Source organism: Protobothrops mucrosquamatus, unplaced genomic scaffold, assembly GCF_001527695.2.
Source record: "Protobothrops mucrosquamatus isolate PMUCROS unplaced genomic scaffold, P.Mucros_1.0 scaffold2198, whole genome shotgun sequence".
Classification (NCBI taxonomy): Eukaryota; Metazoa; Chordata; class Lepidosauria; order Squamata; family Viperidae; genus Protobothrops; species Protobothrops mucrosquamatus.
This window is the reverse complement of record NW_015388291.1, coordinates 253,903-272,425: the sequence shown is the minus strand read 5'-3', so window position 1 is coordinate 272,425 and position 18,523 is coordinate 253,903. Positions and strand designations below refer to the sequence as shown.

At 37.9% G+C, this 18,523-nt stretch overlaps 1 protein-coding gene across 1 annotated transcript; it reads right to left on the bottom strand.

The window, feature by feature from the left end:
- Positions 1 to 2,571: 2,571 nt before the first annotated feature.
- Positions 2,572 to 12,164, bottom strand: PSMA1 (proteasome subunit alpha 1; the record flags this gene model as incomplete). The annotated part of the gene is given in 10 exon segments (XM_015824313.1): positions 2,572 to 2,750; positions 4,095 to 4,199; positions 4,771 to 4,850; positions 5,015 to 5,144; positions 5,743 to 5,813; positions 6,731 to 6,819; positions 7,369 to 7,472; positions 8,783 to 8,884; positions 10,242 to 10,286; positions 12,102 to 12,164. Coding segments are annotated over 10 exon segments (846 nt in total), but the record flags the coding sequence as incomplete, so codon positions are not given.
- Positions 12,165 to 18,523: the final 6,359 nt, after the last annotated feature.

Sequence of the window (18,523 nt, the reverse complement as noted above, 5' to 3'; positions counted from 1 at the left end):
TGACTGAAGAGGACGAGCGTGGGTTCGCCTTCATACACGTGGCTGGGAAGTTACCTTGTGTAGTTGCCACAGAGTACTTTTTTCAAAACTTGCCCACAGGAATCGCTAACTTAAGCACAGGGGAAGCACCTAACCTAGTCACTTGTTATACATTTTCCCTGGAATCTGTTTAGCGCAGTGTTTCTCAACCTTGACAATTTTAAGGCATGTGGACTTCAACTCCCAGAATTCCACAGCCAGCAATGCTGGCTGTGGAATTCTGGGAGTTGAAGTCCACATGCCTTAAAATTGTCAGGTTGAGAAACACTGGTTTAGCGCATCATTATTTACATTCCGGCTACTTAGATCAGGGGTCTGCAACCTTGACAACTTTAGGACTTGTCGACTTCAGCTCCCAGAAGTCCACAAGTCTTAAAGTTGTCAAGGTTGCAGACCCGACTTAGATGGACCATTAATATAAACCTGGCTTATTAAAGAACCAGGTTTTCCTTAAAGTGACAGCTTTTTTTCCTATAACAAATTTTGCACAATATAGTAGCCTCCCTCCTTACTTTCTTTTAAAAAAATGTCTTAAGGGAACAGAATGTGTGCACAATTGTGTACCTAGGTGCGGAAAGCAGTTTGGTATAGTAGTTAAGCACCAGGCTAGAAACTAGTCCTGTGTTAGGAATGAAGCCAGTTGTGTGACTTTGGGACAATCACTCCCTTTTAACCCTAGGAAGCAGGCAAAACTAAATCACTTTTGAAAACACCAGTTATCAGGAATTGAATGATTTGAATTCATTTGAAAGGTTACTGTATAAATTGTCTGAAGTCCTAAATTGAACTCTCCTTGGTTCTTTGTTTCACAGCAGCCAAGGGGTCCATCAGATATCATGGAAAGTGTTAAAACCTTAACTTCCAAATCCACAGAATTTACAAACTTTAATCCACTTTTTTACAGCAAGGTTTGAGATTGCTCTACCTCCACATTTCATGCTTGAAAGCTCTCCAACACTCTGATATCAGAATCAGAATAGAGCTGGAAGTGACCTTGGAGGTTTTCTAGTCCAGGGGTCCCCAACCCTTGGTCTGTGGATTGGTATCGGGCTGTGGCATGCCAGCAACCGGTCGACACAACCAAGCAAAGCCCCATCCGTGGAATTCAGGCAGCACACAAAACCACACACTCTCCAGTCTCTGGAAAAACCTTTCTCCATGGAACTGGTCCCTGGTGCCCAAAAAGTGGGGGACCTCTGTTCTAGTCCAGCTCCCTGCTCAAGCAGGAGACCCTATTATCATTTCAGACAAGTGGCTGTCCAGTCTCTTCTTAAAAGCCTCCAGTAATGGCACGCTCATGTCTGAAGGCAAATTGTTCCAGTGGTTAATTGTCCTGTGGAAGTTTCTCAATTCCAGGTTGCTTCTCTCCTTGATTAGTTTCCATCCATTGTTTCTTGTCTTGCCTTCTGCTGCTTTGGAAAATAAATTGACCCCCTCCTCCTTGTGGCAGCCTCTCAAATACTGGAATACTGCTATCATGTTCCCCCTAGTCCTTTTCTCTAGACTGGCCATTCCCAAATCCTGCAACCGTTCTTCATATGTTTTAGTCTCCAGGCCTTTAATCATCTTAATTGTTCTTCTTTGCACTTTTTCCAAAGTCTCAACATCTTTTTTCTAATATGGTGACCAAAACCATATTATAAAGCGGTACTAATATTTCACGTGATTTTGATTCTATACCTGTTTATACAACCAAGGATTGTATTATTATTTTTAGGCTGCTGCTGCACATTTCTGGCTCATGTTTAAGTGATTGTCCACTAGGACTCCAAGGTCCCTCTCACAGTTACTATTTTTGAGCCAGGTTTTGCCTAATCTGTATTTGTACCTTTGGTTTTTTCTGTCCAGGTGTAAAACCTTGATTTTCTCCACATTAAATATCTTTTTGTCAGATAGGGCCATTGTTCAAGTCTGTCAAGATCTTTTTGGATTCTGAGCTTATCTTCTGGGGTGCTGGCTATTCCAGCCAGCTTAGTGTCATCTGAAAATTTGATTAGATCCCCTCCTATTCCCTCATCTAAGTCATTTATTCCCTCATCTAAGTCATTTATAATTTAGTGGCTCTAAGATCAGCCACATTTTTTTATTTCCCTTTTTTATTCTTTGCCAGAAATAATTTTTGAAATTCAGAATATTGCAAGAGTCCATCTTGCACATCCCTGGCAGAAATCTCTCTGTGAATGTCTTTAAATTAATTGGATCCCATTTTATATTTTCAACTGGTTTGATAGTTACAAATAGATTACACGTTCTGATTTAACTTGGTATGAAATTCATAATGATATTTAAAAATACTGGCATAGTACAGGATCCCAAAAGCATGGGATCCAATAATATTGTATACTTTTTTAAATTTGAGTATAAAAAAGTCACATTTTTTCATAAAAGAAAATTTATTTCAGAGATGTTTTTACAACATAAAAGCAACATGCTTTTTCATATAAAACAGTATTTCAGTCTTTTCTAGAAAATGACATCATTTCTTAATAGAAGTCAGTTATTTTTTTCTGTCAACATAAGGTGTTTTTTTTGTAATTCTTTTAAACACTGGTGTTTTATCACTACATTATGCCTTGAATTTTAAAGTTACCACAATACAAATAGTGCTCCTCGCACTATTTCCTCTGAAGTAACGCATACATTATGCAGTGCATTTAGTGCTCCATTGGTTCCTCAGGCTTTTCTGCTGTATCTTCAGCAGGCTGAGCAGTCTTAAAAAAATAAAAGAAATAAAGATAACCATCACTGTGAAAAAAAACCCCTAACAAAATATTCTACAAATACACAATCCCCCAATATTCAGTGTTGTAATAAATAGACTGGGAGATTTCCAATACTTCAATTTTTCTGCTTTAAAAATTCAACAGTGGCAAAATTTGGTTTGATATACAGTATTTTAAAATGTGTTGTTCCTTTTGTATATTTCATAAAACTTAGCCCAATCCCCAGAAAAACTGAATATTCACGTTTTCTACACTTGTTAATTGGCTCATACCTTCAGAGTTATTATTTGTAAGACATACAGTATATACATTTAAAATGCTTATATGTAGGGCATAAATGTGTATAAAATAATCATTTGGTCTGTTAAGCAAAACGTCCAATTTTCTTAATATATCAATGGAATGTATATATGGAAAGAAATCAAATCTCCCCCTTTTTTAAAAAGTCTGCTTTGAAAATAAGAGAAAGAAAAAATGGGAAATGTGTTTGCATGATACTGGGAAGAATCCTTGAAAGAGCAAGAGAGGAATACACTTTTTGCAAAAATTAAAATCAAAAGCTTATTAGTCAGATTAAAAAGACTTAAGTAAAGGGTTTTTTTTACTGTCAAATGAGTAAATACTACAATTATTACGAGGAGAGCAGGAGACAGAATATCACACTCCAAAGGCATTCTCTTATGTCACCAGTCATCTAATCTTGGAGGACAGGCGATTTAGAACAGAGTTCTGCAAGCTTTCCCGGTTGGCAGCTGGTGGGGGATGGTTTTGTGGGAGGGGCAGGGGTGCATGCATGCTCGCACGAGTGAGGCCGAGAGCACATATGACGCTCGTGTGAGGCCCTGAGCACTGGCGAAGTGGAGCCACGAGCACCTGCGACACTAGCATGAATGGGCCCACGAGCACCCACGACCCTCGTGCTAGTAGAGCCGCGAGCGCTCATGCGAGTGGGGCCACAAGCGCCCGCGACACTCGTGTTGATGTGAGCATTCATGTGTGGGGCTGCAAATGCCTGCAATGCTTGCGAAAGTGGGGCCGCAAATGCCGTGACATTCATGATGATACTTGCATGAACAGGGCTGCAAACACACGAGTGGGACTGTGCGCACGCACGCACACATGTGTACCGGCCAGCCACTTGTGGCCCAGCGGCCAATAGGCCACGGCCCACTAGGTCAGGGACCCCTGATCTAGAAAAAGTCCTCAGAATGGAGAGTTTCATAATGTGATCCAGCTACTGAGTTACAAGATTGAAAAAAAATACTGAGATAAGCATATATAGCAAAAAAGAAAATAGCCTAATGAAACACTTATAAACTGTGAGTTGCCTACCTTTCTCTGTGGTCTTTCTTCCAGACCTTCCAGGAATGGTGCTACATCATCATCATCATAAATTGTAAACTCCATTTCTTTACCAACAATCCCAACAGAAACATTCTGTTAAATGACAAATATAAAAAAAAAAAAGGGGGGGGGAGAGAAATTCATTATCTTTCCCAAGAAAGTAATACAAAATATATATTATGTTACAATTCAAAAGGGTAATAAGAATGCATTTTACTGAACTTGCTGAAGCCATAATTGGACTGAATCATATTAATATTTCAATACATTGAGATGTTCCATGCGTCAGAATTACTTTAGATACATACTTGAAAATATACATTATTTCCCTACCAAAAAAGGATATCTAGGGCCCTATAGACTCATATAAAAACAATGTTTAAAGCATGTATTTAAAAATTATATGATTACAAAAATATATTATCAGGGACAGAGAATCTGTAAAATTCAGAGCTATATGTCCTAGAGCCAGGAGTTGATTTCTCAGATTATTTTAATGTTCAAAGCACATCTCTCCATACTCTTATATGTGAATGTTTAATTATAAATTTGGGTTCTGCTTTACAAAAATACATGTGTCACTCTTCCACAATGTTTATAACTACCATTAGCCGTGTTTCAGAAACAGATTGAATTGCGAGAAGAAGAAAAATCTCAGCCTTGCCTTAATAGTTAGATCTTGTTCAGCTGGAAGTGTCTCTCTCAGAGCACGCAGTCCATGCTTCACTAATTCATTCAGGTTACCTGCAAAATAACTACATTTATGACTAGTTCAGAAAAGCTGTATCTTCTGGACTGAATGGGTTAAACACACTGTCAACTTCTTCATCACATTTCTGATAGCCAAGTAAGTTCAGCAATGAACCAGATAGATAGACAGACAGATACTGCAAACATGCTGTACTTACAGTCAGAAAACTCGGTCATATGTCGTTCCAAATAAGTTCGAGCTGATTGGGATCGTGCACCAATGGACATTGCTTTGCAATCAAAATAATTTGCAGAAGGGCAAGTCTGGAAGATATGGGGACCCATATCCTGACAAATTAAAAGGACATTTTTTTTAAAAAAAAAAGGAGGAATCTGTCAGACAGCTTACATACAGTGTTTTGATCTCACCATCCAAATAAAAATATATATACTTTCTGAGCTGTTTTACAGTGTAATTTACAACCCCTGGCTATTAAGGGCATCCAACACATTTCATTCTGAACTGCTTTAAGTGCAATCTTTCCAAAACCTCCCACTTCAAATGCAAAATTAGTTCAAGCATTTTTAAAACAGCTCCCTTCACGTCTGAAACAACAGCCTCCTTGGAAAAAAAAAACCAAAATTCTACAGAGCTTGATGTTCAAAAACAGTCTGAAATATTACATAGCATTGTCTATACTGGCTTGGGTTGATGGGAACCTAATTCCTAAACATCTGAATAATATACTAAAACTGAAATGTATCTTGCAAGAAGTTCCAAATCCAAGTTTCCTATTCAATGTTCATAATTACTTACAAATTGTTTTATGACACAGAATAAGACTCCGAACTCTTTTTGCTGCAGTTCTACTATGTTTACTCTAGGAGTGAAATTCTCCAGAAAAAAAAAATACAATAACATGTCTCCCACAGTTGATGCACTTACATCGAAGCCTGCAATAAGAAGTCCCACACCATATGGTCTTCTGCCATAACGCTGCGTTGGTATCTGTGTTTCTTAAACAAGCTGAGGAATACATCTCAAAAAGCTGATTTACACATTCATATTTTTTTTATGAAAACTTTCATATACACTCTTCAAGATTTAAAATATAACCCCCACCTCCACCCCCGTCAGGCTTTAAGATATAGGACACAAATGGAAAATAACAGTAGCAGTGATCATTCAGCTTCTCAGAAAGCTGAAGTTCCATCAGAAAAAGACTAGCATTGGATTTTATTCATAGAATTTAAAATAATCACCAGAGTTAAACTGACCCCCAGTGTCATCTCCAATTAAACATCAAAAAATAAATCATGGGATTATGATTAAACAAAATCCAAAATACTCAATAGGAATGTTCAACATCTGTTGTATTAACTATTATGGAAATCTTTGAAATGATAAGAGGCAACATTAAATTATTAAAAGTGATGAAATTTAATTCATCCAAATTATGTAATGTTGAAGTAAAATTTGTGGATGAGTCTGCCTGAATAGATGAATTTGATCTAAAATCCAGAAAATTCTCATTTTACTATTCAACTTTTATTTTTTTATTATGTGGCTGTGATTTTCAATCAATGAGTAGATTTTTAGCATCAGTGAACAGTCCATAATTCCCTGTATTGCCTCACTTTCCTTAAAAGTAATAGTAATAGCCAGGAGTTTGATCCTGATCCACTCAAGGTTGACTCAGCTTTCCATCCTTCCAAGGTCGGTAAAATGAGGACCCAGATTGTTGGGGCCATATGCTGACATTTGTAAACCGCTTAGAGAGGGCTCTAAAGCACTATGGGGCAGTCTATAAGTCTAAGTGCTATTGCTATTATACAATAAAACTACCTGAATCCTTTGCAGTAAGATGATTATCCAACAATATATTGGCAACTGTGAGAAACCCTCAATAATGATCACACAGAAAAAAGGATACTGCTTCCAATCAGAGACACTAATCGAGATACTGGAAGAGGCCTGTCAAATACAAATCTGGAATCCAAACACTCCTGACGCATGAAATTGCTGCAGGAGTAAAATAGAATTTATTCCATTAGTAATTTCAGGACTTCTTAGATTTATTCAATAGAAAGCTTACTTGTATGGATATTATAATACTATTTGATTATAGAAGAGTTAAGACAGGCAAGGGGAATAAACTCATTTTGGCATGAAATTATTGGATGCTCCTTAGCAAGTATGTTCCAGGTGTTTCGTTCTGCTCCTACAGCAGCAATTCAATCAGGTCCACTCTCAGTCCCTCAGTATTTTCAGTAACTGTGTGGATGGAGCAGTGGAATTAATCTTCCCCACCACTATTCTTATATACAATCCTCACAAATGACTAAGAACAATTTTCATACATATAGTTAAATTCAGCAGAGGTTTATTGGGAGACCTGGTTATGGTGTGCAGCAACTGCACTAGACAAGGTAAAGAATAGAGAAACATGGATACAATCTCAGGAACCAAGGGCTTGAATTAGGAATTGGATACAAACCCACTCCATGTATATTTATAAACTTAAAACAAGTCCTCATTCAATCAATCAAATAAATCAAATTCCAAATTTACCATAAGAGTCTTGCATCAGCAGTAAGTCCAGCAATGGAAATACCAATATGGTTGTCAACATACAAGATTTTTTTCTGATGAGCTGCCAGTTCAGATTGTGCCCTCTAAACAAATTTAGGGGGGGGGGAGAGAAAGTATGCATTATTTCTCACTGTTTGTTAAACTAGAGAGAATAAAATCTGTAGTGACAACAGCAAATGACACCAATTATATAATTTGCAAATCATTGCAGAAATTAACACTTTGTATATAATGTCATTTCAGAAAAACATACAAAATGACATTAATATAGTGGGAAGTTTATTCATTGGATCTAAAGCCCAGTGGATTAAGGTTTGACTGAATTAATAATAGTATTTTAAACAGTTATAGTAAAGATTGTTGAACTCTTGTTATTCCTTATGTAAACATAAGAAGCTTAATGCAATTATTTTATGACGACTTAAATGGCTTCTCATTTACTTCCAAAAACCTGCAAACCATCTCTGTATAGTGTAATTTGGAAGGAAATTTGACACGATCTAGAACATGGGTGTCAAACTCGCCACGTCACGTGATGTGTCGTGACGCATCGCGACTCTTTTTGCATTGCCAGCAAAGGGGTGGGCGCGGCTTCGGTATGATGAAACTGGCTCACGGGCCAGCAGTTTGACACCCCTGGTCTAGAATGCAATGGAGCATTCTAGAAAACTTAATTTTCTGTTCCCTAATCAATAAATTTAGTACACTCCTAATAGTGCAAGTGTTGTGTCTGTCTTTGCTCAATAAGCTAACACTTGTAACTCCATCCCTAATCTCCTGTCCTACATACCAGGCCTAGTAAGGATGCACCTATTGAGAACCCAAAAATAGCCTCTGCAGTAATATCCCACCATTGTTTTTCTCTCCAAGAAAAACTATGTGGTCTTTACTGCTGGAAATGGAACCATTATCTATTATTTATAGCACATATAGCCTTACTGTAATAAAAATTTGCAATGCTCTCTGACTGCATTTACAATCAAATAATGTACCTGATGTTTTTGCCACATGATCTCTCACTGGCCCCACAAAATTGCTTGGCTCTTTCCTATCATTTTATTCTAAAAATGTTCTTGTGTGTAGCATTTCATGTTTCCAAACTTTATTTATAATAATTTATGTCCCACTTATCTCCCCACCTGGTACTAGGTAAACAAGAAGTACAATAATTAAAATATGATAGTATTTTCAAGCTGAATACTGTAATTATTTAGAACAGACTTTCTCAGCTCTTGCCCCTACAAACCAAAAGTGATTACAACAATTTTTTTCTTGGCCAACAGGTACATTTTCTAGATTTCAAAAAACTACTTTAAGATTGTGAATATTATAATGTTTTATGTATCACATATGCTTTTAAAAAAAAACAAACTTGCTTTCCTCTTGAGTTTACCTTTAAGGCAACTAAAACAGCATGGGATTTTGATTTTAGCCCCACAGTTGCAGATCCTTGTTTGACAGCCTCCATTGCATATTCTATTTGATGAATTCGACCCTAAAAAACAAAAGATAGCCTTATGAACATGCTGATAGTGCAAATGAGATGAGCCTCCTGGAATAATATGAGAATGAATGCCTTTCATTCAGGAACTCACAGCATATATGTATACCGTATATGCTTGTGTGTATGTGTGTGGCTTCGTTGTCCTACTTTCATCCACAATAATCCCCTGAGGCAGGCTGGGCAGAGAGAGAGATGCTGGCTCCAAATTACCCAATGAGTTACAACTAATTAACACTTTGTTTTTCTTGCTTCTTTCATTGCAATGGTTGCTTCCTTCAAACGTTACTTAACATTATCTTTAGTGAATAAAAATATTCCATGATAGTTTTAAGACTAAATGTTATGTTTATCACAATTGCATTAAATCAGGACATTTGAGCACAAATTAGTAACAATCTCTGTGCACAGCATGCCCACTAAATTCCATAGTACGGCAAACATCTTTATCAGACCAATAAAAAATGACACAGTATAGGTAGAACTTTTGAGTTTTCCAGAACGTATTCAGATGAAAGCAGGGAACGGGGAATAGAATTAATGTTTTGGTTTCTACATCATGCTTAGTCCTAATATGGTTTGTTTGGATTTGAATGTTATGTGCACCTTGCCAAGTATGGTTTAATCCAGGGCTCCCCAACCCCTGGTCCACGGACCGGTACCAGGCCATGGTCTTTTAAGAACCAGGCCATGCAAACAAGAGAAGCATCATCTGAGCATCTGCAGGATATAGGTAGCGTGTGAAACATACACCTCACTGCTGGTCTGTGGAAAAATTGTTTCCCCCAAAACCGGTCCCTGGCATCAAAAAGGTTGGGGGGGTCACTGGTTTAATCAACAAACCATGGTTTTTATAAACCTAACTCAATCTGACATAATTTTAGTTATAACTTTATAAAAAAGAATGTGAGTATAGCATTCTTACACTTAGATTCCCTCTAAGGCTACAACTATTCTAGGTTGTCAAATTCTAATCTATGCAGATATCCCTTATTGTCCCTGAAATTAGGAAACAACAGACTATAATGATTATCTTATTGTTCATTGACTCAGTTGTCTCATACTCCTGGGCCTAGCATCACACAAGTAACAATAAGTAGGCTAAGCTGCATTTCCCATAGCTATTAGCACAGAAAATCCAGTTGAGAAAGGTATTTCTGTATAAATCACTCATGCAGGTTGTTACTATAATGAACACATTTCACATATACAAATTTCTTATTACTTTTGCTTTCAAAGTAAGTTTTAAATCTTACTTTGAAAGTAAAAGATATCAAAGGATTTAAATCCTTTTATTATTCAACTGATGAGAAAAGGAAATATACAAAAAATAGAAAGACAAAAATGATACCTGGGGACTCCATACAGTGACATCATTATCATATTGGTTGCGAAACTAAAGTGAACAAAAGAAATTGATTAATATGACTGCCATTAAAATAAGAAAAATTAAAACAAAATCTCATCTGTACTATGGATTATCATTTCTGTAACTGAAAAAAGTTTATGGAAATAGAACTTTGGTATGGCATTTAATAACTAATTTTCTTTTCAAGATAGGGTTGAGCAAAATTGTAGAGGTGTGCAGAATGCAGGTTCAAAGCAGGAAAGATTCTTCAGATTCAATGTGAAAATTCTCATACCTATTGGCAGCACCTTGCAATATTACAAAAAGCATACAGCTTCTTTACAATATTACCAATTAATATAGCACATATGTTAAGTCAAATTCAAACATTCCCAATTTGGGGAAATTGCACATCCTTACCAAATAGTATTTTTGGTTTGTTCAATACATGCAAGTATACCACTCATACTTATTAAACTTTATTAAGAAATTCAGGGGATGAAGCTTGACAAAGGAAAATAAAAGTTGGGTTGAAAAAAGCATCATGAAGGAAATAGTAAATGAACATTTACAATGTGGACATCTAACCAAGTCACTGTGTTATAAATCAAGGCAAACATGGAAATGTTTGCTAAACTAATATCCAGCAGTTCATTTCAAAAAATATGATAAGAAATAAGCCCACATTTCCAATTTTCATGTGGAGATCTCTAAACTAAAACTAATAATCTAACTAGGTAAAAACAGTTTTGTTTTCAGTTTCAGTAAGAACAGTATTGCACAACTATTGACTGATGAAACAGGGATCAGAAAGAAAGAAAAGAAAAATGTTTTTTTTAACTACTACATCAATATCCTATACCTATTCAGGTTTAGGCAAATGAAATTTACTTCTGATTATTTGTAGGACTGCAAGGTGAGAAATTAAAATGTACTTTAAGTTATATCCCCTTTTGAAATTGAGAAAAATCCATTCAACAATTGTTTTCAATGCAACAGACTTTATTAAGATGCATCTCTGTAGCATACTATCTACAACGTGTAACTATACTGCTCTTATATTTGTTGACACACGTTTAACTGCTGTGCTAGACTGGCTTTTTGTTGTCCGATTTTATTTTGTGACATCACAAGGACTCTACAAGGCATAGGATGCATAACTAGACATGTAAAACTATAGATCCGGTCATCTCCTTCGCTCCTCTCTGCAACCAAATCCAGCAAAAGGTTGGAAAACAGAAATGCTGATTCATGCATGTGTATTCACACGTACGAAGTGGGGCGATCGTGTTAGGAGGTACAACAATAGAGGTATATAGGGAGAAAATTGGGATTGGGAGTCCCTTCCTTTAGCGGGGTCCTGACTTTAAAGAAACGTATACAAGAATAAAGGATACCCTATTTTGCATTGGTTTGAATACAGTGCGAAAGCACAACTCTTTAGAAAGTCTTTCCCAGCGACTCAAGCGTCTCAATTTATTAAAGATACATTAACGAAACAAAAAAAGGAAATGAATGCTTGTTTCAGTAGAAAAGTCTGCTGGGCTGCCCACGAGAAGGGCCGATGAGAATGCAAAAAATGGAGGAGGAGGGCAAGGACTGAACCACACGGAGCAGGAAACTCCAAGCACCGGAGACATGCAGACCACTCCTAGTGAGTATAAGGTTTGCAAAATGGGGGGGTGGGGGGTGGAATGGCAATAAAAACAAGGCAATCTGGGCCGCAAAGTTGCCACCGCCGGCAAGTGCTGAGTCACATCTATCGCCCCGGAGAACGAAAGCGCGGCCTCTCCCTCCCCTGCCTCCGCGCTCGCCCAAACCTCCCCGCACCCCGCCGGCCCACCCCGGTGCTTCGCCTCTCACCATGTCGGCAGCGTTCGGACAGCAGCGCCGGCGCTTGACCAGAAAAGGTGATAGAAAGCGACGACCGCGACCTCGGCAAGCGATAGGTTTGGACCGGGACGCTTCCTTCCTTTTCCGCCAAGGCAGAGCAGCCGATTGCCGAGCTTCCCGATCCCAAACACGCTTAAGCCGCCTCCCACTTCAGAAATCGTAGTTGGGCGTGGCCAAATTTGAATGCACATGCGCGTTGGGTCCTTGAGGAAACGGGCCGAGATCGGAGCTGTGGAAGACTGGAACGGCGAGAGCGGACCGAAGAGGCGTCTCTTCATTCGGTTTATAGCAGGGCATGCCTGGCTGAGGAATTCTGGGAGTTGAAGTCCACAAGTCATAAAAGGGCCAACTTTGAAGACCCCTGGTTTATAGTGTGGTATAGGTTGTAGTATCTCCGGTGTAGTACATAAGGGGTAGTCATTTCGCCGTGGAGTGAAAGATGAAAGAGGTAACGCGACTTCTCCATCCGTAGGCAGCGCTGAGGATGGATTAGTTTGCATTTTACATTACAAGGTGTAAAACCCCCCCCCCCTAAAATCGTACGTAGTTCAAGTTACGAAAAAGTTGATGATTTCTCACGCTTGGGCTTGTTACATGACTTACAAACAGTTACCGTTTTTGCCTCGGATTGACTTTGGGTGAAGTTTATCCCATTGTTGTTTTGCATTATCTTTTTGGCCAGTTCCCTTTCATCTGTTGTTGCAGAACTGCTAATGCTTAAGCGCAGACTTCTAGTAGGTCTAATTCTTTTCTCTCTCCGAACATATCTGTACTGAGCCCTTGAGCTACTCCTTTGTGTGTTTGTGTGTATTTCTCAATCTCTGCAGTTTTAAGATGTGTGGACTTCAACTCCCAGAATTCCCCAGCAATTCTGAGAGTTGAAATCCACACATCTTAAAAGTTGCTAAGGTTGGGGAAAAAATGTTGTAAGGTATTCAGTCTGGGCAGCAGGCTGGCATACCCTCCCCCTGAAAATTTTTCCTGATGCTGCTCTCTTTGGGTGGGGATTACTGAACATGAATACTTTTTGCCTGTATGTATGTATCTGCCTCTCCAAAGTTAAATGGTTTTTATACAAAATTAAAGTATTGCAGTACACATACATGCAGTCAGAACAGCCAGTTGCAAAATTCTTTAAAGCAATCTTTATAATGGCACTACAACAGGGCAATGCTTTACAATTGCCTGGCATATAGGATGTTGCTGGTTTGAACCCTTGCACTTTTTAAATTACTATTTTCCATTCCTTGAAACTACCTCCTTTCCCATTCTTTAAAACATAAATGCAAAAATGCATTCTTCCATCATTTCTTCAGAGACATACACATATATATATATGTATAGTAGTTAATAGTTATTTCCCTCTAGGAGCAAAAAACCTTCACTTTGACACAGAAGCAGGCTGGGTGACTTTGGACCAAAATTCTCTCAAAGCCATAGAGGCATAGCCTGAGACCTCAGAAAACATCTATCAGTTGCACCGGATCACATATAGTCGATTAGAGTTCATAATCTTAATGGCCTTCATGTTGCAGTAGATTGATTTTTATTTTTTTTTTAATTTTTTTGCCTAGTTCGTACTGGCAACCGTCCACTGACTTTGCTTGTTGGAACTTAGCTGTGAAGGGTGCAAATGATGATCATGTGACCACAGGACATTGTCATGGTTGTAAATGGTTGCAGCTGCAAAGACATCTTGGTCATGTAACTGCAGAGACACTGCAATTATTGTTAGTGGGGGGGACCCTCATAAAGTTACTTTTTTCATTGAACTTCCAATGTTCAAATGGGGAGGGCAATTGACAAGTCAGGGCTACCTGTATATAGTGATGTGATTCAGCAGGTTCGCACCACTTCGGCAGAACCGGTAGCTAATTTTTTTGTTGCCTAGGCCCAGAATGGACTTCCGGAACTGGCATCCAGTTCCAGTTGTTCACATATTTGAATCCCACCACTGCCTGTACATACATGTCCTCATTTAATGACTAGTTGTTCAGCACCTGAAGTTGCAGTCGTCCTGAATGATGTTACTTATGACCAATTCTTGAAGTTCTGGATGTTGCAACACCCTGTGGCCATGTGATTGCAGTCTAGGAACTGATGAGCAGCCCAGATTTCTGACGGTTGCAGCATCCCCTGGTCACATAATTATGATTTGTGACTTTCTCTGCTGACTTCCCACAAACAAAGTCAGTGGGGAAGCATGCAAGTTGAAACTTGCAATCAGGTGAAGTCAGTGCAGGGATTCAAATATGTGAACAACCAGTTCTCTGTGTGGATGCCGCTTCCCGAAATCCATTCTGGCCCTGGGCAACAAAAAATTAGCTACCGGTTCTGCCGAAGTGGTGCGAACTGGCTGAATCCCACCACTGGGTGAAGTCCTCGCTTAACAAATCCATGGTGCTTTGCTTAACAGTGGTAACTGAGGACTCTAAAACAATGTGGTATGGTCATGTGATATCATGCTTTATGCCAATATCACTTAATGATGGAATTTCTGATCCTAATTACCAATATTAAGTGAGAAATAGTTCTGTTTGTTTTATTAATTTCTGCTGGCTTTCAAAACAGCAATATACTACATGCCAGTACTGTAATCACCATGCTACGCTGAGCTTAGATATTAGAGACTGTGTGACTTCAACTTCTTTCTGGTAAAAAAACCAATATGCCACCTGTTATTTTTATATTAAATTGTGGAAGGAGTTTTGTTTTTCTGCATCTCACTCTGGGATGCAGACATAAAGTAAGATTGCCTTATCTCCAAAGCACACTAGACCAGATTGGGTGGATTTTGCATATTCCTACTCCATATCAGCTTCTGGAATTCCCACATCTTTAACAATATTCTTCCTTATCTTTTCCCACAAGCCATTTAACCTAATTGCTCAGAGCTATTTCCCTAAACAGTGGAAAGAGGAATTCTTGTGAAGGAAATGATTTTGTTGCACTCTTTTTACTGCCAGCAAAAATAAGAGATTGAAAGGGAGATTTGACTTTAACAAAAAGTAGCTCGGAATTATCTTGAAAAACTAGGATTGCTATTTTCTTCTTGCCATCCCATATTTTCTACTACAAGGGATAACTGCCTTTATTATTATTTAAGCTACTATTTTCGTGATGCCTTTGTTTAGCCTATATGCTCTTTCAGTCTTGTTCAGCAAATATTTTCTTTTATATCTTGTTTGCAAGTCCGTGTTTATCCAACCATTTTCCTTTAGTTGTCAAGCAACAAACACCCAAGCTATGTTCTTTGTACCAACACCAGCCCAAGGAAGAACAGCAGATGGCCTAGCTGCTAAAACAAAGGGTTGCTTTCATTCTTAATTTTGTTTCCTGTGCTCTTTTCATTAAGGAACTCTGTAATGGAATACCTGACCTTTACAAAGATCAAAATGTAAATATTGTTCTTTACATGTTGGTCTTGAATGTTTGACTTTTAAAATGGTTGCTAAAGCCCTGCTCTGCTTAAAAACATAGTCTTGTTACCAAGATGTGTCTGTTCTTTTTATCCTCTCTTTCTTCCAACTTTTAAATATTTTCTTTTATTCATTACAGCATAGAGAAAGGAAACCTCTGTTAATTGGCTTTTTGTGAACACATAATTCTATTCCTGGTTCAAACTAGGCATGTGCATGTACCAAACTGCTTACAGCCTACTGTGCACAATATACCTGTTTCTGGTGTTTTCTTCTGGGCACAACACAAAACACCATTTATTCTGGACAGATATGAGTGAGGACAGGGAAAATGTTGAATATCACGGAGGCAGGTGGACCAATGGGATATGTCATCCCAGCATCTAAGGAAGGGCAAGAAGGAGCACCAGTTTTTTGTTGCTTAACCCATCCAGAGTTGCTTTTGCACCATCCAAATCAACTAAAGTGTTCTGCGATTGCCTGAAAAGTTCAGCAGAATTGCTGGAGCCTACTTAACTTTTCTGGATTCCATTTTTTCCCCCTTTTCACGCATATTTGTGTATTTTACTTAATGGCCACAGCAATAAAGCTTATAACATCAAGTGCACTCACTTAGCAATGGAAGCTTCGGTTGCAATTGTGGTTCTGAGCTGAGCATCACCTGTATTCCAAATAGTCCTGTCATTCTAGAACAGGGGTCTTCAAACTTGGCCCTTTTATGACTTGTGGACTTCAACTCCCAGAATTCCTCAGCCAGCATGCCTGGCTGAGGAATTCTGGGAGTTGAAGTCCACAAGTCATAAAAAGGCCAAGTTTGAAGACCCCTGTTTTAGAATACTATGAATGAGGGGACAGTCATATTATTCTGACAGAGAAAAATCACTTTAAAAATCATTTCTAAATTGATGTCTGGTTTTATGAATTAAATTATTGAAATAGATTAAAAGTAGATTATAATAGTTTATTCATTAGAAAAATAAATTACGCTCTGCACAATTGTAAGGAATGAAAGGATGTGTTAGATGAGCCCTGAACAACTCATGGCACTTTTATTGGAATTTATTGATGATAAACAATCATGGAGCTATAAATCATTTCATACAAAACTAAATCACCTTTTTATGATTAGAAAAGTACACTTTTTTAAAATTTACCCTTCAGTTATTATGTAATCCATCTGTACTACTTTTAGCACTTTATTGAAACTGATTTGGATTATTATTTTGATTAACAATCTGATCTACATTGTGTTTATGTGTAAATTCTGAAAGTCACCTGGAGTCCTCCTAGTTTTGTGGGATAGATTAATCCCATAATAAATCACAAATGTGATTACTGTAGTTTCATAATGTAACAAACAAGTCTAAAATCTGGACAGCATGGTTTCCCATGAGTGTTCAGGAAGCTATAAAAATTAATCTTTGTTTCAGAAATAGAGAATCTGTCTAAATGAGAATAAGCACAACTCTTATAGAAAAAGGAAAAGGTGATAAGAATTGCAAAGCCCTCCCAAACCTGAGGAATGTACTGTATAATACATACATACATACATACATACATACATACATACATACATACATACATGGAATCAGTTGGGTGATTAGATGGCAAAGAAAGGGATGCTTAAATATAATGATTCAGTAGAAACTGCCTATTTTATGTATCTCTTTAATGTAAAAGATGTAAGTCAGATATTTGACTTTCTCACGGACTTTAGGACATCTTTAGAGTCTTCACAGTAATTAAATAATTTGATTCTGATGGCTGTACCTGAGAATCCTTAAAGAACTCAGATGTGAAATTAATGCCCTCTTAGCAAAAATGTATAAATTTCAAGTCAGGCTCAATCAAAATGTGATATCATCTTTGAAAGAGAGAGATCCAGGAAAGCATACAGTAATCAAAAGTAACTTAAGCACATAGAGGAATAAGAGTTGCTGAAGGAAATCAATAAGGATTTTTTTGCAAAGATAAATGCTGCCTCATCAATGCTGCATTTTGGAAAAACAAGTTTGGCAAAGCTTACTAAGTAAGAGGAAACAGTGGTCACAGGATTATGAACTTGACTAGGGATTATTCACTGGTTAAAAACAGATATAAAGTGTCAACTTTCAATTTAAAGGGTCTCTTTAAAACGGTCAGCCAAAAGACAAGTATGCTTCAGTTTAAGTTAAGTGTAAAGTGATGCATACAAGAGCACCAAATTCTAACTTCCTGCGTGGCATGTAAATAAAGTTATTTTTGCTGCTGCAGAATCTCTGCAGCTGAGGAAAGACAATGATCTTTGCTCTTTATTCACTGCCTTGGTTTTCAGAGTTGCTTTTAACCCCTTGGGAAGTCCCAGGAAATGTGTGCCATGCGAGCACACCCTTCTTGTATCAGTTCTTGGTTGATAAGACTACCTGTCCTGTTTGCTATGCCTTATAAGGGAAAAAAGAGGCCAAAGAGTATAAACTTAGCGTCATAACCATAAAAAAAACCATAACTCAAGTCAGATAATAAATAGGAAAAAAACAGGTGTTCGTGTTCAAATATCTGGGAGTGGTCTTCCATGCTTAGGGAGTCTGGAAAGCCTGTCAGAAATATATTATTCAAAAGAGCCTTAAAGTTGTCAACAAAGGATCATTCTATTCCATCAAGAGGTTCTTCTACTTCAAAGGAAAGAAACAGCAGCAACTCGCTCAACCTTTATACAGAGCCCAGGTAGCACTTTATATTAAAAAAAATGCAGTTAACTTTATACAAACAAAACTTTTAAGGTCCATACTTGCGGGCTCAAGAGACATCTCTAGTGACCTCAGTCTTGAAATGGGAGTGAACAAATTAGTACCAAGAGTATGACACTTAGTCTTGATAATTTGGCTTAAGATTGGAATCTTTCCTAATGGCCTGGTTATGCTAATATTTTTGGATAAGCACCCATCACCATGATTATCACAGTAGACCAGAAACTGTGGGGCTATGAGCTGGCCA